Raw genomic sequence first — 16,637 nt, 5'->3', positions numbered from 1 at the left:
AGATCCAAATATATCTTAACATTTTCAATCACAAAATATCCTCCATAAGCCATAACCTATACCATAATACCCTAACATCCAAACAGTTGCCGAATGAGAGCAAGTCTCCTTTTTTTTCGACTAACTCACTCCCCCAAAATGGACATATCTCTCTTTCGAGTGTGTGCGAGTGAGTTTTGGTGAATATTTCACGAATTGAGCTGTCATGCAAATGTGGCATTTCTGTTTTTGAAGTTGACAGGCCTCGAAAATTGCAGCGTACATCTAGATTGAGGAATTGACATGGGCACGGAGAGACCTACCGTCTGCGGATGCGGATACCGATTCAGATGCGGATGCGGATGCGGATAAGGGGGCGTGGGTGTGCGTGTGAGAGTGTGTATTAGTGAGTGTGAGTGTCAGTCGACTTATTGTTGCACGGATGCTGCCGCAATTGTCAGATCCATCAATCAAGGACGCTTGACAGCCACTTGAATGAGAGCGTAGGCGACGGAACGGTCGCGGATAGAAATGACACTGAGCAAAATTTTTAATACAAATTTTTGGGCAATACTTATCTATGAGAAAAGTTAAAAAAATAATTGCCTTAAAAGTTAAAAATTTATTTAATGTGTTCTTAACTTGATATTACCTTTTTTCCTTATAATAACATCTATATTTCTAGATTTGATGTTGATTTTAGTTGACTGTTGTTCAGATCAACTAATAATATTTATTCACTTAGGAAATGTCCATTATAAACTTAAATGGAAAACAATTTGGATCATTTGATAATAATAAGATAATAAGATATCGATCTGTTAACTTAAAAGTTGATTTAATCTAAGACTTCAATTGAATACTTTAAAATCTTAAATAGGACAATGGAATATTTTAGCTTATAAAATGAAGAAAATTCCATAAGTCAGTTATTTCATAATTTTTAGAGAGCTTACCTTTTATTTTCCCTGTAGGCTAAGAAAACAATTTCAGTCTATGACTGTCACCACGGAGGGCACAAATTCTGGCACTTAATGCGCTAATAACTCAGCTGGCTGGGAATTGCCCAAAGACCCAAAGGCAGGGCCCAAGAAATGGTAAAAGTTTTATTGAAAGCGCCACACAATTTGTTTGTATATTTAAATTATCATACAATTTCACAAAGTTTCGCCCGAAATGAGCGCTGACCTGACCCCAGTGCCCAGTTCCCAGTGCCCTCGACCATCTGACCCCCCTTTAGACCCCTCCTTTTAGTCATTATGGCCCACTTTTGCTTGGGACTCGTTTTTCGGGGCTCTTTTGGCCGCTTTGCCAGTTTGACTTGCGCCATTTGGTGTGGGATGAATGGCCTGGATGGGCGGACATTTTGGGTGGCCCTCTGCAGTTCCGTGGCTGCCGAATTACATTTGTGTAATTTTGCGGAAAAACTTTTTTATTTGCTAATTTCGTTAAATTAGAAAGGAAAATGAAAGAGAATTGCAAATGGCATTATAATATGCGCAGCGAACGAATTTTTGACAGGCACGTCCTCATCTTCGTCGCTGGTGGCCAAAATAATTACACATGTAATTTGAAATTCTTTTTAGTGTCCCTGCCAATGGGGAAAACTTTGCACCAAACTTCTTAATTACCCCAGAAAGTGCAGATGTATTTCCTTGGGCATACATTTCGCCCATGCGGCACTGAAATATGAAAGACTACTTGCCAAAGTGTTTAATTTAAATAAATGTTACTGAATAAATAAACTAGTACTCAGTGGGCAGGAGATTGGGTTTTCGGGGCAGCTGACGTGCGGCTTTTATTCTCGTGAAAGGTGTTAATTGAGTGGCTTCATTTGTCCGCCGGAAATGCCCATCAATTAAGGTAATCACGCAACAAAGTCACAAAATGCCACGCCCCCCTCAGGGAAAAAGGAGACGAGACTGTGTCTCTGGTGTTCGCCGGGGTTTTCCATGGGGTTTCGAGGGGTTATTCGGAGGGTTTTGAAACCCCCAGACCGTCTAAAAAACTGCGTGACTGACATGCCATGCCACGCCACCAAGTCGACATCCTCGTCCTCGTCCTCGTCCGGATCCAATGTCCACTGGCCCGTATCCGGGGCTTGGCCACCGCCTTTGTGTTTGGCTTTGTTTGCCGGCACAAAAGGCAGAAAGCGCTCTTAATTGGGCGGCTAACTGAAAGTGGCTGCGTCTTTGCCCATTCACATGTCAATCAGGGCGGCACACATCCACATCCTCATTCACATCCACATCCACATCCTCATCCAGCCCTGAACCCGGGTCCACCATTAATGGTATCAATTTCAAAAAGAAACGAGTCTAGTCCGGTGTGGAAAGCAGGATGGGGATGGGGCTTGGGATTGGATCCCAGGGATCGCCTCCTGCTGGCACAATCAATTTATTACACACCGCTGCTGACAAGTTCTCGGAATGCCTGGGACAGAAAAGGGCGATTTTGGATGTGGGGGAGGTACTTGGACCCCTCAAATTTACATCTTCTATTCCAACACACACTCTCAGGCACTCAAAAAAAATATTGTGCAACATTGTAACATACTTCTGAAAATATATTACTTTATTGGAAACAAAAGATCTTAAAGATTTATACAAGTTTAAAAATGGATCCCTTTTTGAACTAGTAAACAAACCAGTTGAGTATGCAGAAAAGATAAATGATATAGTACAATGCAGTACTATAAAATAAGAGTGATTGTTTAAATATTATCAATTTACCAACACCAAAATATCTGATTACATTTTATTTTAATCATATAATGTAAAATAATATTCCACTAATTTTATAGATGAAAGTAAAATCCATAAGATATCTGCAGACCTATTTTTCGAAAGGTCCCAAGGCCTTGTTAAGTCTGTTAATCTTACCGGTTAAAATAAAATCCATAAGATATCTGTAGATCTATTTTTCGAAAGATCCTAAGGCTTTGGTCAGAAGATCAGCTTATTTTCTTATAAGTTCCTTGACAAGTTATAGCCCTAGTTTTCTCTCCGTGTACAATGCAAATATTGTAGCGCATAAAATGGGCATTGACGAACGTGCTGCAACATCAAATGATGAGATTATCGTAAACTCGAGCAGGACCATAAAGCAGGCCTAGAGGACAGGAAAAGACGGCTGGAGAGTGCTGGCTGTGCAGAGACTGGAGGTCGGGGAGGTCGAGCGGTCTCTTGTGGCCGTAAAAGCGCTTAATAGTCCATTAAAGGGATTAAGCGGGGCAACCGGAGGCCAAGGAACCGAATCGAAAGAACAAATTTCCCAACATGCCCATGTCAATAGATGGCCGGCGTTAAAAATCAAACAGACGACGGGTCGTATGCGTATTATTGAAAACTTGCTGGAAAAGCGGAATGCTTTTGAGGAGCGGGACAATTCTTTATTGCTGGCCATTTGGACGGGCTTAATACGAGCAAATTAAACTAAGCTCGGCAAATTGCGTTTCGGTCACGTTCCGAGGCCAACGGAAAAATGGCTCCATTTCCATTTCTACATTTCTACATTTCACCATTTCTCCAGAAACGTTTCATTCCAGAATAAACACATGCATAGAACGACGAATCCCCCGCGCTGAAAATAATGCAATAAAAGCGGCATAAAAATAAAAACCAAAACAATGCGAAAAGGAAAGCAAACAGTATCATTGTACGTATGTACATATCTTGGCGATGGGAAATGGGGAAAATGGGGAAATGGAAAAGCGCGCAAGAAATCATAAATGTAATTGAGAATTTTATGGAGGGTGCCAGTTGCCTTACTCCCACATCCTGCATGTTGTGCAAATAAAAGTTGAAATTGTCGCGCTGAATTTCTAAGAATAAAACGGCGAATTTTCCACAAAGCCCAAAAACGGAAAAGGGCGATCCACCAATTTCCACCACCCACACACACACACGCATGACGTTGACGCTTTCCATTTAAACTTTTCATGGGTGGAGAAGTATGAGGGGGGCTGGAAAACCCATCCACAATGGGCGCCTGTTCGGTTTATTGCCAGCAATCAATTAAAACGGCAAAGTCATTTGTGACAAAAACATTCACAGAAAATTTGACTTTTTGCGCCGGGGAAAATTTCTGCCTATGGCACCCAAAAAATCGATGGGCACACACATGCATACATGTTATTGTAATATTTCAATGTCACGCCGTAAGGGATGAGGGGGCGTTAGGGGGCGGTACGACCAAAAAAGTGACTAAGTCGTTCCATGCACTTGCCAAAAAAGAAGGGAGTTGCCAAGGAAAACAATGAGGAGCTATTTTTGCGATCTAGGAAAAGGCCATGAAACGAAAAACAGCTTTAAAATGTTTCATAAATTCTTAATAAACTTTATTTTTACTAAGTTTTTGATTGAAACATTGCATGGCATAAACTCAAAACAAATATTATACTAAATGAAATTCGATCTAAGCCTTACAAAATGAATCATTTTACTGTTATCTAGTTAAAGAAATTAATTTTAGCCAGTAAACGAAAATTCAATCCACTTAACAAGCTTTATTTTAGGTATCAATATCACTGCATAATAAAATCAAATACAATTCTTATTAAAATCCATTTTTATTACGTTCTAAAATATTAAATATCTATTAATTTTGGTTTTAATTGTAAGCAAATGATACCTAAAATTATACATATATCCAAGAAATTTAATAACTCTTATACATTCTGTATTGAATTGTCACTAATTGTGGCTCACATCACAGTTAGATATCATGTTTACTGATTTAAATGAAATTATATTTTCAGTACTAGAGAGTAAAATCCAATCAATATATAATTACATATATAGCTGCTAAGTGCCACAAGATATTTTTCGGATATTAATTAAATAAATGCGGATAAACTTTGCTTACAAAATGATGAGTTAAGTGAAATTAATACAGGAAGATGGCAATAAGAATGCAGACTCAAATGCCAAAACACTATTAATATTTACCCTTCAAAATCAAAATCTTTCGTTTGTTCCCATAATCAGCTTAGGGGAAAACAAGCAGAAAGAAAATCGATGATGGCGATTTGCACACCCGAAAGTCACACCGACTTAGTTCAATTGCAATTAACTAAATACACGGCAGCCCAAAGCGGTTTTGGCACGGTCTAATGAATATGCATTCCATTCATTAAATCAACATTAATTTATGTAATGTATTGTTTCAGTATCATTGTTTTTTCCCCCCATTTCTTTCTTGCACATAAATTCTAATGAACAGCTAATACATGCGTGCTCCAATAATTGATATTGATGGTTGTAATCTTATTTAATCCCTAATTACAAACGAATTCAATGGAATCGAGCAGGTCGTCGGCTGGGGGCCAATACATGTAGCACTCACCATCAATACTAAAACCCCCAAACAAACATCATACATAATTTATTTTTACACAGACAAGACGGGTGGCCTTATGTATTCAGTGTACACTGTACATATGCCAATCTGAATTGCTAAAAACATGCAAATACTTGTGCAGAACACACTCACACACAAATGGAAATAATTTCCTAATTAGTTTGATTAGTCGAAATACTCGCGAAAATGCCTATATATGTAGGCATATCCCCGCCGACTTGCCACATTGCTGAGATCCATTAATTAGCGCCGCCCACTTTGGCCCCCAAAAGCATTGGTTTAATTAGACAAACATCGCCGGGGAATCCCGGATTAAAACCACACCGCCGCAAAACAGGGGGCAAAAACAGTTCGGCTTTGGGTAAAACAATAATTTGCTTAATTAAGAATCAATCATAATTCGATAGCCTAGCACTAAAATATGTATATTATAAATAAATACACACGAATGACTTCCAATCGCAGCTAATTAACATCTATTCTGTCATTAAATGTCAGTATTTAATTAAATTATTGATTACAAAGCGCAAAAGTCACTAATCACCACTGTTTGTGATTTAATTTAATTTTTAGGGATTAAATAGCAAGCTAAAAATTATATTAAAACTTTATAACAAAATTTATTAGTAGAACATCATTAAAATCGTTTGAAAATTCATTTAATGGATTTCTAAACCATACAAACAAACGACTTTCAATATACATAAAAAAATAGTTTTCATTTGCATATCTATATTGTCATTAACAACCAAAATTTAATTAAATTATTAATAACAACGATTTTAGGGCTTACAGTACAAGCCTAAAAATTATTTTTAAAACTTGTAACAATCCTTTGTTGGTCCTAAATAATACAAATGAATAAAATCGCATCGAAAAGCCTGATTCAAATAGTTTGAAAAAGAACCTAATGGATTTCTAAACCACACAACCAAACAAATCTCAATATACATAGAGAAACCTTTTCGATTTTCCTCTTTGCTATTTGCTTAAGTGCCGGGCCATAAGGATTTCCGCTTGTCAGCAGGAAATCGAGAGAAATAAAGAGCTCGTAGCTTTTCCACGCCCTGTGGCCCCCAATTTCCCAATTCCCCAATCAGTTTTCGGTTTCCAAAACCTGTGCTCCACTCTGATGCACATAAATGCAACAAATCCACGGAATAATATGGATGTGGCAGCTACGGGGATTTCACGTACCGGCCAATGGGGATTTACTGGGTTTTCGCCCATTGTCACACGAGTTGTTGATTAAATAAAAGAGTATCCTTAAAAAATGAAATACATATATAGAATATAGAAGGGACACAAAAACTAAACTGAAAAAGTTTACATTTCTCATCGATTCCCTGGGCAGCCGGAAAAGTTGGTAGCAAAAAAACAAAATAGGGTAGGGGAAAATGCAGCGGGAAAGTGCAGCGAATAAATAATTCAGGCCGAAATGTCAAACAGCGTTGTGTCAGGATGATTTCTGCGGAAGTCCTTGCGATGTCTCTATGTCTCTGCGAGCATTACGAACTTTGCAGCATGAATAAGTCAGCTCAGCCATTGTCTGGCCGCCGAGTTGGCCCCGCCGGGAAAGCCCGGAAAAGCCCCTCTGGAAAATCCACCCCCCCCCCCCCCCCCCTGCCAGCGATGTCCTTGCAACGACTTCTTCTTCTTCTACAGGACTCGTCGCCTTTGTTAAAAAGTTGTTGACGTTGATGCTCTCTACGTGTAAAAAGGTGAACAACATTTGTAGACGACTCCGACTCCAGACTCGAGACCCCAGCTCAAGTCTCCAGCTCCATTCTTCTGACAATTGAAGTGGCATTTCGCACTCCGGCGTCATCTGTCTGCCAAGTGCCTTTCGGAGTTTGCTCACGTCACAATTATTTGCAGCAACTTGAAATTTATACCCAACCCTCGACCTCATCCGTAGAGCTCTCCGAATTAATACATCAAATAGCAATCCACTCCCCGTTCTTGGCGACCACAACAAAGCAAAACAAGGAAGAACGCTATAGTCGAGTACCTCGACTATCAGATACCCGTTACTCAGCTATATGGAGATATGCAAGCAGCAAAGCGAGATTAAAATGCGCCATCTACCGGCGGAATACAGATTTAAGCGATATGGGCGTTAGAGTGGGCGTGGCAAATTTTTTTTTGGATCAATCGATAGGTATCGACGAGACCAATACATTTCAGTTAAAATTTTTCATCTAGCATGAAAATTGTGGGCGTCACAGGTTTTCGCGGTTTGTGGGCGTTAAAGTGGGCGTGGCAAACTTTTTTTTGGGTCAATCGATAGGTATTGATGAGAACAATACATTTCAGTTAAAATTTTTATTCTAGCATCAAAACTGTAGGAGCCACAGTTTTGGGCGGTTTGTGGGCGTTAGAGTGGGCGTGGCACTCTGCTGAAACAAACTTGCGCTGCGTAAAAAGCTCAGGAATCTGCACGCCAAATCTCAATAGCCTAGCTCCCATAGTTTCCGAGATCTCAGCGTTCATCCGGACGGACAGACAGACGGACAGACGGACAGACGGACAGACGGACAGACGGACATGGCTAGATCGACTCGGCTAGTGATCCTGATCAAGAATATATATACTTTGTGGGGTCGGAAACGCTTCCTTCTGCCTGTTACATACTTTCCGACGAATCTAGTATACCCTTTTACTCTACGAGTAACGGGTATAACAAGTAATTTCCATTTGGGAGTGGTGCAATACGCACTTAAATCCCCTCTAGAACTCCGGAAAATAAGCTGGACAGAACCTTTTTTGGGGTGATGTTCCTTTGTGTTTCATAACTGGCTGCCGGTTTATTAAAAAATTTGTGAACTTAATGTCCAACTTGGAGGAGGAGTGGATGGCACGCTACTGGAATTTAATAAAAATGTCAGCACTGAGAGCCCCAGGCATGAAATCACAACCCTCTAAATTTGAAACTAGAGATGGAAAGAAAATGTAATATCCCAGGACTAGATGTCCTTTTAAACATTATGTATTTAATACTTGAAAAAATTTTTGTTATAATTGTTTTGCCACAAATCAAAAGTAGAAAATAACATATTTAATGCTTTATTTATTATGCAAATGCATTACCATCAATCATGATTAATAAAAAAAGTAGTGAAAAATCATTAATTGTATTTTTTGACCAAATACTGTCTCATAAATTTAAGCAGCAGGTCAGCAGAAGGGGTAAGATTTTAATTAACTAAATAAATTATTGATTCAGGGCTCCCCGAAAGAATTAACCTTATAAGTAATGCCGAAACTACTGAATTTTTGCCATCTCTATTTATAATTGTTTGCCTACCCTTTGTGGTAGTTGGACCAAGCCCCCTGAGGGAGGGTTTTCTTTTCCATTTCTTTCTCACCCCCAAAAAATCCCCCTTCTTTTGGCATTGTGCAACCCAGGGGGTGGCTGCCCTTTTCCGCTTTCCACTTTCCATTTCCCCATTAACTCCTCCCTTGCACCGATTTTGCTTGTTTGCAACTGTTGCTTCTGCTGTCTGTGCTCTGTTTTCTGTCCTGTGTGGCAAGGACCTTTGTTTTTCCAATGTGTCGCATCATTAATTTCGTACAGATATTTGCCTGCATCCTGCCAACGAATCACGCCTTTGTATCTGCCGCCATTGCCATAAATTTCGATAATGTGTCAATTTATGAATGGGCACCCCGGCGAAAGTTATCCATTCACCCGGGCAGCGGGATTTGCAGCTGTCAGCGTCTATTGATTGTTTTATTGATGGGCCCAGATTGACTTGGCCGGCGTTCTTTATGGCCTGCCAAGTGAATAGCCAGACGGGCTAGATAAACAGCCCTCAATATATGGGTGAATAAGTTGTTTCGGCTGACAGACGCCAGACAAGTTGAAGATGTTCTCCCAAGATATCACTCAATTATGGGTGGGTACTCTGTTTTCTAATAAAAAAGACTGTACTAAGTTTGAACGCCATTTAAGGTGTCGAAAAGTATGCAACAATATATTTTAAGCTCGGAAATTCAATGAATTTATTCAGAAACACAACTTTTATTTATTACTGCATACTTTTAGACACCTAAAATTAAATTTTCAAAAGATTTTATTTTGGTATTCTAATTTTACTGAAGAACGGATATTTTATTCAATACTCTAGATTTCTTTGAACAGATTTCTTTTAGATTTAAATAAACAGTTTGGCTTTATAAAAATCCCACCACCATTTTAGGTGTCTAAAGTTATGCAATAATATATTTCAAGCTCAAAAGTAGAATTAATTCATACTGATAAAGGAGATTTTAAAACCTTTTGGATCTGTGTATAGTAACTGTGCTGAAAGACAAATGTTTAGTAATATGTGTTTTATTCAATGTTCTTAGTTTTCTTTCAGTGCAGGTTACATAAGCAGCTTTGCTTTATAATAACCCCATCACCAGCTAGTTGGAACTTCGGCACAGAGCCTTCGCCTTTATTTACCTATCAAGAGGGTTCACGTGGGGGTTCATTAGAAGTAAAACGAACTACACAGTCATCGCCTGCTGTGTTATCCTGGTTCGACTTAAGCCAGCAGTTTGCTTAATTAGTTGGCAAAATGCTGGAGCGCTTGAAAATGTACGTAAATTGTTTAATTGTTGCGCCAAAGGAACTGAATAATTTGCACAATTTTCATTCATTACTCGCCCTGTCTTGTCTCTATTCCAATCCATTCTCCTTCTCGCTGACTTTGCCCGGTATTTTACATCGTCATCATCATCATCATGGTGGTCCTCAGTACTCAGTGTTCAGTGCTCAGCCGCATCTCATCTCTCGGCGTCATAAAAGGCACTTCATTTGCATAAATGAATTCTGTAAATTTTGAGTAGCACTTGACGCTGCCAAAGAGATCACAACCGGAATAAGAGGAATCGGGGGCAGCGGCATATGGCTAGGAATTCCCAGCTGCGAGGGTTTATCCACAAACCGCAATTCAATGCGTAGGCCAAACAAATTGATATGAATGGCCTCGTTTCGCCAGGACGAAGCCAAGGTCCTCGAGTCGAGTTGACTCGACTTTCGAGTGCAATGCATCGGGGCCTGCTCGTCGGTGCTTTCTATTTAATTAACATACGAACTCCTCGAGCGTATGCGTATTCAATGTTGCCATTCAAGAGCCCACTTCACTAGCTTCTTCATTCGCATTTTTATGTGCCTTTCCCTGCCCTCGATTGGGGATTGGATGAATACGAGATGAGCACTGGTGGGTAAAAAAGTGTCTTTTCTGCGCTTTGGCACTATATGTTCTTGAATTGAAGAAATCGAAAATTATTTATAGGGATGCCTAAAAGTATGCAGCACTAAAAACGTAGACATTTCTTGGTTTTAAAATATATTGTTGCATACTTATAGACACCTCAATAGGGGATATCGGATATAATTACTACAGCTGCCTAAAGGTATGCAGCACAAAAATCGAAGTCTTTCCTTGGATTCAAAATATATTGTTGCACACTTATAGACACCTTGTAAGGAAATTCGAAAATTCTAGTGGATTTTCAGCTATACTCTTGTTCTGTAGTTTTAAATCTCCATAAAAAAATGATTATAACAGGTTACTTTTCAGTATCTGGCGATATTTTGTAACTGTGTACAATTAAGGACTCTCCTGCTGCAACAATCAATTTCAGCTCGCTTGGTAATTATTTATTCCATATTCCGCAACCGATGTTCACCTGTATAAGTACAGCTGCAGGGACATTCAACTTTTATCATTATGATGCGCAAACGGTCGCAACTTTTTCACACGGTTGTAGCCCGCAAAGTAAATTAGTTACAGTTCGCGCTGCTAAGCGATTTAGTTTGTTGATTAAACTTTTCGCATAAACGCCAGGACCGCGCCTGAGGGTAGAATCTCTGCTTAAAATCCAGCCCAACTCATGAATTAATGTACCAATTTAGGGGATATTTTTAATATAACATATACGACGTGAGCAACGAAATTTAAAAGGTGAAATTCATATTTCGTAACATAAGAACAGATATTTAAATAATTATATTATTAATGGTAGGCTCATATAACTCAATTAAAATCAAAATAAACGTGTATTATAATCCAATATAATGTTTTTGAACATCTTTTTATACCCGTTACTCGTAGAGTAAAAGGGTATACTAGATTCGTCGGAAAGTATGTAACAGGCAGAAGGAAGCGTTTCCGACCCCATAAAGTATATATATTCTTGATCAGGATCACTAGCCGAGTCGATCTAGCCATGTCCGTCTGTCCGTCTGTCCGTCTGTCCGTCTGACCGTCTGTCCGTCTGTCCGTCTGTCTGTCCGGATGAACGCTGAGATCTCGGAAACTATGAGAGCTAGGCTATTGAGATTTGGCGTACAGATTCCCGAGCTTCTTACGCAGCGCAAGTTTGTTTCAGTAGACTGCCACGCCCACTCTAACGCCCACAAACCGCCCAAAACTGTAACTCCTACAGTTTTGATGCTAGATAGAAAATTTTAACTGAAATGTATTGTTCTCATCAATACCTATCGATTGACCTAAAAAAAAGTTTGCCACGCCCACTTAAACGCCCACAAACCGCGAAAACCTCTGACGCCCACAATTTGCATGCTAGATAAAAAATTTTAACTGAAATGTATTGGTGTCGTCAATACCTATCGATTGATCCAAAAATAATTTTGCCACGCCCACTCTAACGCCCATAACGCTTAAATCTGTCTACCGCCGGTAGGTGGCGCATTTTAATTTCGCTTTCCTGCTTGCATATCTCCATATCCCTTTGAGTAACGGGTATCTGATAGTCGAGGTACTCGACTATAGCGTTCTTCCTTGTTTATTATCAAATCTATATGAGTTAGGAATGAAAAGCCATTTCTAAACGCATGACATATGCAAATGGTGTTTATAAATAAAATACAATACACTTACCTGCTGGAAAAGTTTCCTTTTCCCCACGCACGCACACTCGCCCACAATTTGAAAAGTGCAATTTGGAAATTACATTTAAATAATTGAAACAACAAATGTTTGGCAGTAGAAATTTTGACATTTTAGAGACTAACGAGGTCGCTCAATTTGATGAGACAAAGCCGGATGAATAATTCATGCAAAAAATAAACTAACTGAGCCACATGTAAGAGTACTTGTTTTTCGGCCCACTTCTAGAGGTGGAGTATTTTGGGGGCCCCCGAGACATATGTACGTTTAATATAGCACCCAGAAGCAACCAGGATCAGGGGCACACTCACACAATGGTCTGGCATTTTGCTTGCCAGCTGTGGGTAATTTGTAAACGTCAAAAGGCAAACATCGAGTCCTGTCCTGCCTGCTATTTCCAGTTCTCCTCCAGGATGCCGGCCTGCCATGTCAGAGATCAGAGCCAACGCCACACGTCCTGAATGAATTCGCACGTGTCCGGAATGACTGAAGATGCCGGGCGACTGTTTCATTTTAAATACAATTTATTGTGCATGCCGGCTAGCTGAAACTAAACCGAGCCAAATCCAAAGCCACATCCACAGCCCGGGCATAATCCGCATTTGGTTCCCGGGCCGTTTAATATTTAATGCTGCCCCGAAATGTGGCAAAAATGTGATTAATAAAATAAGCCAGAGAACATGTGTCATACTCGTACATGCCGAATATGCGTGGAAACTATTTCCATTTCCATATCCATACGGATTCCCCGATTCCCGCTTCTGGCAGATGTAGGTTCCGCCGGAGTCCGGACAGAACTCACGTCCCCGTACGTGTTCGATTCCAATATGCCGCTGTATTTTCCATATTTACCCGGCATAAATTCTTAATAATCCGCTCGAAAAGCTGCCACAATTGATAAGTGAAAAGCCAAAGAGGCGACATAAGTGGCATAGTGGTATATATGAAGAGTGTTTGGGATATCTACAAGTGCACTTGGAAAATAAAAGCGCTTAAAGTATTTTCGCATTTTGTATACTACTTCGGGCCTTAATTTTAAATATTGTTTGAGGAGTTCGTGTGTTGATATTGGTTTGGAACTGGCTAGAGAGTTATTAATAACGTACGAAAAACTAAAACTGTTATTTTTTAAATTGATTTTAAAGTAAATAATGCTTACTGGTGTTACTAAAATGTTACATAGTTCCTATAGCTGCTAAGCGAAATAAGATAACATCTGTGGTTTTCAGCAATTCAGCAACATCTAGGTTATTAGATAGGGAAAACGCTAACTCTAAAAATCCTCCAATAAAAATCAAATAGACATTTGACATTAAAAAAGCTTTTTAATCAAATCTTTGAAATATTTAACTTTTTAGTGAAAAATCATTTATGAAATAACAAGAAATTCTCGGTATTTCAATTAAGCAAAATGTGCTTCAGAAAATTCGCATTCTTAAATTTATAATGGCAGCACTCGCGGACCGGAGCTCATTTCACGTTTGAAATATTTAATTTATTTTAATTGCGAGTCAACTCTTTTGATTTCTGCGCTGCCATTATGAGGCAGTTGTTATTTTCGCATTTCTCCTTTTTGGCGAGGAGGCGAAAGAAGCGTTTCTCGAGGAGCCGCGACAAGTGGCAATTATGTGCTCACCCAGCCGCCGAGTGGGGCAACTGGTACTCAAATTGCCGGCAAGGCGGGGCCAAAATGCATTTAATTCCTTAAAGGGGCGCGTAATTAGTTTGCCTCGGTGACGGGCAGGTCCTCGTCCCCGACCATAAACGTACAAGTATGTGCACCATGGTAGCTCCTTTGGAACACTTTCACGAGTGCCCACTAATGTGTTTCTTTGAGGTTATGCAATTACCTACTTTGCAGTCAAGAGGAAAAATGCCATTTTTTATTAAGGGAAGATCCATAAGAAGCATAATTGTTGACATTACTTGAAAAATGTAAACTCGCTTTTTAGAGGGTGTTGAAAAAATTGTTTGGTTATGAAAAGAATTACAAAAGGTGTCTAAAAGTATGCAAGATTATATTTTTAGGCAGAAAGTTTGATTAATTCATTTTGAAGGAACAGCGTTTTTTGGGCACTGTTATAAATTATATGAAATGCTTGAATCACAAAATAACCATATTTATAAGGGGGGAGGGGCACATATATATAGAGTTTTAAAATCTCTTCAATGTAATTTTAGGTGTCTAAAAGTATGCATAAAATTCGTCGCTTCTGAGCTACAAATATATTGTTGCATACTTTTAGACACCTAAAACGAAGTATAAAAATTAAAGATATATATAAGCGCTTAACAAAGCAGTATACCATCAAAATTCCTCTAATTTATCATATTAAGAAAATTATTGCTAACTCTCAACCCATCCAATTGATCTACTGAAATCACCAAAATAGTTTTCGGTGTTCTTGGAATTTTCGGGGACTCGAAATTAACGCATTACGCATTTGCGGCCCGACATGCAGTTAATGGCCATTCCGAGCATGGAGTTCAAACACATCGCATTTCCAAGACGCAGCCGAGTGCAGAGCATACAAAATCAAGCCGAGTCCCCTCCCCAGGGGATTTGGGGTGGCAAAGTCCTGGGGCTGGTCATACCACACACATATTTCCCCATTGTTTGCCCGGCGGTGCAGGTGCCTGTTCCATTCCATTCCAAAGTGGAGCCTGTTTTGAGGCCCCTGCCACTTGGCACGTTCACCTTTGTGCAGATGGATGCTGTTTGGCAACATCCAGTCAAGGATCCACTTGAAGACAACTTTGTCGCCCCGTTGGGCCCACAGGCACTGCCAAGGATCAAGGATCAGCCAAGGAGCAGAGGCACTTCATTCTGGCTACAACAACACAAGGATGCATAACAAAGACCCGGGCACTTGAACTGCGTAATCGCGCCCTTCTAGAGCCCTTCGACTCTCTCAGAATTTGCATTTTTAATAAAATGACAATGGAAGTAACGCAATCTATTCAAAGTACACAGTACTTAGTACATTAGAATCGGGAGAAAAAACACCAAATAAAATAAAAGGTTATAAAGTTCAATGGTCTCAGGGAAAACTAAACAAGAAAGGCTTTTAAGTGGTGTCACCTCCATTAAACCAACGCCCAGGTGGCAAATATCCTGTGGGGACATCCCAACCACACCTTCGCCAGCAATCAAAGTCAAAAGTCAACGCCCAGGCTTTTGACCCCGACTTTGGACTGACAACTTAATTGTGGTTCGCAGGCAAACAAGTTCCATTTTTCGCGGGGCGCTTTCAACGCGCCCAATCCCAATGACAACAGCATTAATAATTCAATTTCGTGACGAAAGCGGAAACGGAAGAGGAACTGGGAACGGTTAACTGTGCTCATTCCCAATATTTGGCAATTACTTGGCCTAAACTTGTAGGGCAGGTGCATAACCCACGCCACTTGGCTGAAAGCGATATCCCAGCCTAATCCGTTTAACCTCCATGTCAACTGGGTCTGGGTCTGTTATGACCCCGTCGGCAGACGCAATCTAAATTACCCTTAGCTTGGGCGCCCCCCAGGATGTGTCGTCACATCCTGTCACAGGGCTAAAGTGTCGTTTTAATAAGCGTTTCGCAGCCTCACCTTTGTGTGTCTGTGTGCGGCTGATGGCCTTGTTTTCATTTTTGCTAATGGCCCACAAGTTGGCCATTGTAAAGCCGACCTAAGACTTACGGCTCACCATCCTGGAGATGATGTCCTCAGCCCCAGTTTGCCTAGGACATTAACCTGTGTGTACAGGTTATATGGTGAGTGGGGAATCCTTTGGGAACTCCCTCGTAATGCATTCCGGCAAATGATCTTATTAAGCTTGGGCCACAAAAGGTGGGTGGTTATCCCTTCCAAAATGGCAAAATACGTATTATAACCCATGTAAGTGACTTCTTGTGGAAAAGCTCTTGGTTTTTGCATAAAAACAAATCGATCGATTGCCTCAAATATGTTTTTCTTAATGCTTTTCTAAGAGGTCCGCCATTTCACTGGAAGTTGAGATATTCTTGTACCCATTAGATACTAAAAGCTGAACATACATAAGAAACTAAGGCTCGAATCTGTACCATACAGCTTAATTTTCGAATCCAATCCCTGGGGGTGGATTAGTACAAATGCGTTTAGCAATTTGTAAATGTAACCAACAGATACAAATCTGCTGGGAATGCGTGGGCGGAAAAGAAGAAAGCACATAATCAAAATTAAAATAAGAATCTCATCGCTCAGCCGCAGAAACAGAAACATTTGCAGAGATACGTTCCTGGAGATATGACACTGGGAACAAACGACCCAAACAAATTACACATTTTCCTCCGCTTTATTGTTGGCAATTTATTCGCAGCTAAATTGAAATACACACCATTTACCTGCAGACAACAACGCACAGCCGCTGAC

General features: G+C 40.0%; 1 protein-coding gene across 1 annotated transcript in view; it reads right to left on the bottom strand.

Moving 5' to 3' along the window:
• The window catches only part of LOC108021082 (serine protease 1-like), a 100,004-nt gene extending 85,973 nt beyond the window's left edge, over positions 1-14,031 (bottom strand). Inside the window, exon 1 of the mRNA XM_070994279.1 lies at positions 14,028-14,031. Coding sequence (XP_070850380.1) covers positions 14,028-14,030 — 3 coding nt within the window. The 5' untranslated portion in view covers position 14,031. The remainder of the gene's footprint in view (positions 1-14,027) is intronic.
• Between the last annotated feature and the right edge of the window lie 2,606 nt (positions 14,032-16,637).

The sequence above is a fragment of the Drosophila suzukii genome, chromosome 2L (genome assembly GCF_043229965.1).
Source record: "Drosophila suzukii chromosome 2L, CBGP_Dsuzu_IsoJpt1.0, whole genome shotgun sequence".
NCBI lineage: Eukaryota > Metazoa > Arthropoda > Insecta > Diptera > Drosophilidae > Drosophila > Drosophila suzukii.
Note: the sequence above shows the minus strand (reverse complement) of the source record. Positions and strands in the feature narration are given on the sequence as shown.